Source organism: Pezoporus flaviventris, unplaced genomic scaffold, assembly GCF_033815535.1.
Source record: "Pezoporus flaviventris isolate CSIRO_AGI_PZ_B2104156 unplaced genomic scaffold, CSIRO_AGI_Pfla_v1 ptg000036l, whole genome shotgun sequence".
In the NCBI taxonomy this organism is placed as follows: Eukaryota; Metazoa; Chordata; class Aves; order Psittaciformes; family Psittacidae; genus Pezoporus; species Pezoporus flaviventris.
The window spans coordinates 8,711,743-8,716,926 of NW_026892584.1; the positions used below are offsets into that span (position 1 = coordinate 8,711,743).

General features: G+C 46.0%; 1 protein-coding gene across 1 annotated transcript; it reads right to left on the minus strand.

Annotated features, from left to right (window-relative positions):
* Positions 1-317: 317 nt before the first annotated feature.
* Positions 318-3,637, minus strand: KCNJ11 (potassium inwardly rectifying channel subfamily J member 11). Its single transcript, XM_061462998.1, has one exon. The coding sequence runs from the start codon at positions 3,227-3,229 to the stop codon at positions 2,027-2,029; it is 1,203 nt and encodes a 400-aa protein (XP_061318982.1). The 5' UTR covers positions 3,230-3,637; the 3' UTR covers positions 318-2,026.
* Positions 3,638-5,184: the final 1,547 nt, after the last annotated feature.

Sequence of the window (5,184 nt, forward strand, 5' to 3'; positions counted from 1 at the left end):
AATTCATCAGAAGGATTTAATTATTCCCTATTATATAAAAAAAGGTGGTTTTATGATTACAAATGTAAAAATAGGCCTTTCCAAATTTTCTTTGCTGACTGCTTGTTAATGCTAGTTTGACTGTCTTTTCATTGTGAAGCATCACATTTTCAGAGCTGTTCACAGAATACTATTGGTGTATTGGGAATCTGAAATCTGAACAGGGATATATTCTTTTAACTCGCAGTCTGATAATGCTGATACAGGTCTTCATAAACTGAAAAATATAAATATTGAAAATAGAACTACTATTTTATCATTTTAAAACAAACTTTGAATTTTTCCAAACATTATTTCATTTTATTATAGATGCCTGAACATTTTCCATAGTCAATATGGAAGTTTTGTCACACTTTTGCATGAGTTTGGCATATTGTTACACTGACAAGGCATTCAAATATTTGCCATGTTATTGCTAACACAAACCATTTAGGTGTATGCTGTGAACTATGCAACATAGAAGAACTTGATACTAGAAGCTCCTTAAACAAGTTGGAAGTAACTTGGTGCCTCTCTGCACAGCTTGTAAACAGGTGTTGGATCAAATCTGTAATGCTTATTTAGGTTTTATTTGGACAACTTTACCTTTTTTTACTTAAGTGGCAGTTTGCCCTGTTAATAGCACACTGCAGTTAATACTGCTACTATCTCCTAATAACCCTACATAGAAATAAAATTGCTGACGTTACTAATATCCCCAGATAGCAGATTTGCAAGAGTATGTAAAGGGGAATCGCTCCTCTTGTCACTGAGGAACTGAGGGAGTAAACATGGCTCCTTCACTGTTGCTGGTAAATACCAGATCTTGCATTCCGCTAAAAAACAAGGCAGGCACTTGCTGCGTAGGGAGATCAGGATGTAAATGGAAAGGGAATAGTTTCCTCAGCACGTGTACGTTTGGTGACAAAGCATCCCAGAAGCAACCACACCGTCTTACGCATCTCTCCTTTCCCTAAGCACAAGAACCTGGACTTCTTTTACAAACAGGAAAGGAGTGAAAGGTTTTGCCTACTGCATGCAGACAGAATTTCAGCATTCAGCACTGCCCTTTCATTTAAAGTATCTTTGTCTGTTCCCTAATTATCTAACAGTATTCACTCTGACCTAAGGGAGAGATTAGATTTTTTTTTTAATTGAGATCCTATTGCCATGTGGCTCTGTGTGTGTGCGTGTGTGTGAAGTTGCTTCTCTTCTTTTAGAAATCAGAATACAGATTTTTTCCTATTTATAATTAATGACAGTTGTTTTATTAACCACTACTCTTTCTAAAGGCAAAGCATTGTTTACCATCAGAAATGTACAGTCTAAAAAGGTATTCCTGAATGTTTTCTTTTGTAAGTGTACAGGGTTATAATATAAACAAAAGCAGATATTCAACTATATTTCATATTGCATCTGATAGGAGTGGCTCCATACAATATGGATGAAGCAAATCCAGCAGTTAATTTCTTTGAGACATAAAGAGCATAAAACACAGACATTTCCAGATCTGGTCTTGTATCATACATAACATTGCCTGACCCTTTTGTTATCATTAAAATCCAGCCTACTTTATTAATTATTCATATTTTATTTTGCTATATTGATTGTTCAAGTTAGAAAAAACCAGTTAAAAAGTACTGACTACAGGACACTGCAAGACCCTAGGTACTGCAAACTCTGAGGATAAATATACATTTATTTTTTGAGAAAATATGTCGTTACCTGCAGATGAATCAATGCAAAATGATCGTGCAATTAAATACAACAGTCTCAACTGAAATTTAAAGCTGCAGACCATGTTTTCCCTACTCCCAGTGCTGCTTGAAATCTCTCACACTTAAAAAAATAGAATTAGCTTTAGATTTATCCCACAATAAATAACACCAGAACATACCTTGTGCTACCAACCTGAATTTAAAAAAAAAGTAAGAGGCCACCTCAGTGTTTTGAGTTTATGGGATCTTTCAGACACAAAGCCCTAACAGAGTTTCCCAGTCAAAAGGCATCAGGAAGGCTCATCGCTTATGGTAAACTTGGGCTTTAGCTTCACAGACCTCTTCCTTATTGTGCCTTTAGGGGAAAACGGCATGGTATCCATAATGCTCTTGTCCTCCTCCAGCTGCCTAGCAGTGCATGAAGGCGTGGGCACTTTCACTGTGTTGCCAAATTTAGAGTAGTCCACAGAGTATCGCCCATCTTCCTCTGCCACAATGGGCACAAACCTTTGACCCCAGAGAATTTCATCTGCCAGGTAGGAGGTTCTGGCTTGAGTGGTGATGCCAGTGGTCTCCACCACCCCTTCCAAGATGACGATGATCTCCAGGTCCTCATGGTGGTGAAGGTTTACAGGGGAGATGTCGTAGAGGGGGCTGTTTTTGTCTATCACGTGGTAGATAATGAGTGGGGAGACGAGGAAGATGCTGTTGCCCCCTACAGGGTTCTCCATCTGGATGTCTATCTGGTTGAGGGGCACCACCTCCCCCTCCAGGCTGGTGGTCTTCTTCACCACCTGCATGCGGATGGTGGCGCTGATGATCATGCTCTTCCGGAGGTCCCCCACCCGCAGCATGAAGCAGAGCTTGCCCTCCCGCAGGGCGATGACCGCGTGCTTGCTGAAGATGAGGGTCTCAGCTCGGCGGTGGGCTTGCGAGGTCTTCATGAAGATGCAGCCCAGCATGATGGCATTGATCACCAGCCCCACGATGTTCTGCACAATCAGCACCAGGATGGCGGCGGGACACTCCTCTGTCACCATGCGTCCCCCAAAGCCAATCGTCACTTGCACCTCGATGGAGAAGAGGAAGGCAGAGGTGAAGGAGTGGATGCTGGTCACGCAGGGAACAAAGGTGGCCGGGGCCCCTTCTACCCCTTCTCTGGGGTCACGCTGCAGCCGGGTGCTGTGATCCAGGTCTCCGTGGGCGAAAGCGATGAGCCACCACACCATGCCGAAGAGCAACCAGCTGCAGAGGAAGGACATGGTGAAGATGAGCAGTGTGTGATGCCACTTGAGGTCTACCAAGGTGGTGAAGACGTCCTGGAGAAAGCGTCCCTGCTCCCGGATGTTTTTATGGGCCACGTTGCAGGCACCGTTCTTGCCCACAAAACGCGCCCGACGCTCCCGTGCGCGATACCGGGCATGATCCGGCACATCCTCCGCCAGCCGGGTCAGCACGTACTCCTCGGGGATGATCCCCTTCCTCGACAGCATGGCTGCCCGCCGCTGCCGCTCAGCGCCGCCCCATGCAGCCGCCGCTCTGCCGGGGGTGGGAGGGAAGGCACGGCGGGGGAAGCGGGGGACGACAGCACGACGGGGCCGAGCGGGCGCACGGCGCCGCTGCAGCCCCCGCGGTATCCGGGCACGGTGGTGCGGCGGCCGCCAGGCGGCGCCGCCGAGGTACGAGTCGGCGGTCGGGAAGCGGCGTGGGGAGCAGGGGTCGGCCTCTGCCGGGCCTCGGTGTTGCGGCCCCGAGGCGGTGCCGGTCCCTCGGCGAGCCCCAGCGGAGGGACGGGGACTGAGGCGCTCCCGCGCGCCTGTGTGCGGAGAAGCCGCGCGCACCGCCGCGTAACGGTCGTTGAGCAACGGCGGCAACGGAAGGCGGTTAAAAACCGTCTCCGTGAAGGGCAGGGAAGGGGGGATCCGAGTCCCGGATTGCTCCCCGGTGAGCGCTGTATGCGTTGGTCACCTCTTTACCTCAGTGGTGGTGTGGGTGCGGGGCTTTTCATTCTTTTAGTTATTATTATTTTTTTCCCCTGAGGAAGGGGGAGGTCTGGCTGCGGCCGCGGTTTCTGTGTTTGTTCCAGGATGGGTTTCCTGGCAGTACCTGGATTCCTTCCGTTAACGGTGGCTGCTTTGTGGGATGATGTGGTTTCACCACACACAGGTTGGGCAGTTGTTCTGTGACGCAGAAAACAAAATAGGACTGGGTTGGCTTTCAATGGAAAAAAAATCCTGAAATTCACCTGCACATCTGTCTTTCTGGGAGTGCGGGAAAAGCGTTTGTCTGATGAGCCTGGCAGGCAGTGGGAGGAAATTTGCCTGAAGAGGCCAAGTCCAGGATGTGTGGTTAATCAGAGACCTGTAACTAAAGGGTCTCAATCCAGCTCATAAAATTTGCAGGAGTTATTTAGGTTTGACCAAGGAAGGATTTTTCCTACAGAAGGAGCTCATGAAACGTGAGCTCTGGCTGCCTGGGAGAATGTCTGCTGTGCAGATAGCAGTACAGGTTGCAAAAGAATGGTCTGTCGGCAGATGGTTAACCCACACTGGCAAAAACGTCCAGACATGCATCAAAATCGCCAGCGAAAGGGGACAGGGAGGTAGGAAACCTGTGTGTGGCAGTGTGATGTCTCTGTGTGCATACATACACGTGCACGTGGAGGTATCTGTGGGACAAGGTGCATTATTTAAAAACACTCTTATGTGACTGCTCCACTGTTAAATAGCAATATTCTCATTCATGGGTTTACCTACTCTGATTTAAATATTTTGGGTTTATTTCAGTTTAGGCACCAACACTGTAGAATTGCTAAACCATCCTGGGATATTACGGATAAGATGTTTTTATTTACTACCAGTGGATTCACGATTACATTTTTCTAATTGTATGTGTCCATGGACTTTCTCTTCAGTTTTGGCTATGAATGCTTTGGTACACACTATAAGCAGTTATTGGCATTGATTGCCTGGGCAAGGCAATTGCACAGTTGATGGTTGGGAGCCAGCCAGTTGGGGTTGAATCAACATTCACCACCTACAGCTACTTACAATGGCCCACATAGGGACTTCAGAACAGTAGTTTTAAGTAATCACTATCTGATCTCTCTGAGCAGTTGTTGTAAGTCTTATAATTAAATGATCACTATTACTTTAGACTATTGCTACTTTTTATATATGAAGAGTTACGTGTCCTTGGACACATTCATTACTTGCAGAGGGGTCAGTTTCCCAATACTACATGCTGCTTCTTGTTCTGGGTCATCTTTCTTGCCGCTTTGATAAATAAAGATAACAACAAGATGCCCTGCTGAGCTTAGCCAAAGATATTTTTCCTTTTTCTGTATTACTTTGTGAGCTAGACATTTTTTGTGTGCTTACTGTGAATGTCACCTACACCTACACTTAAAGTACATGATTTATATATATAACTTTAAAAAAATGTATTT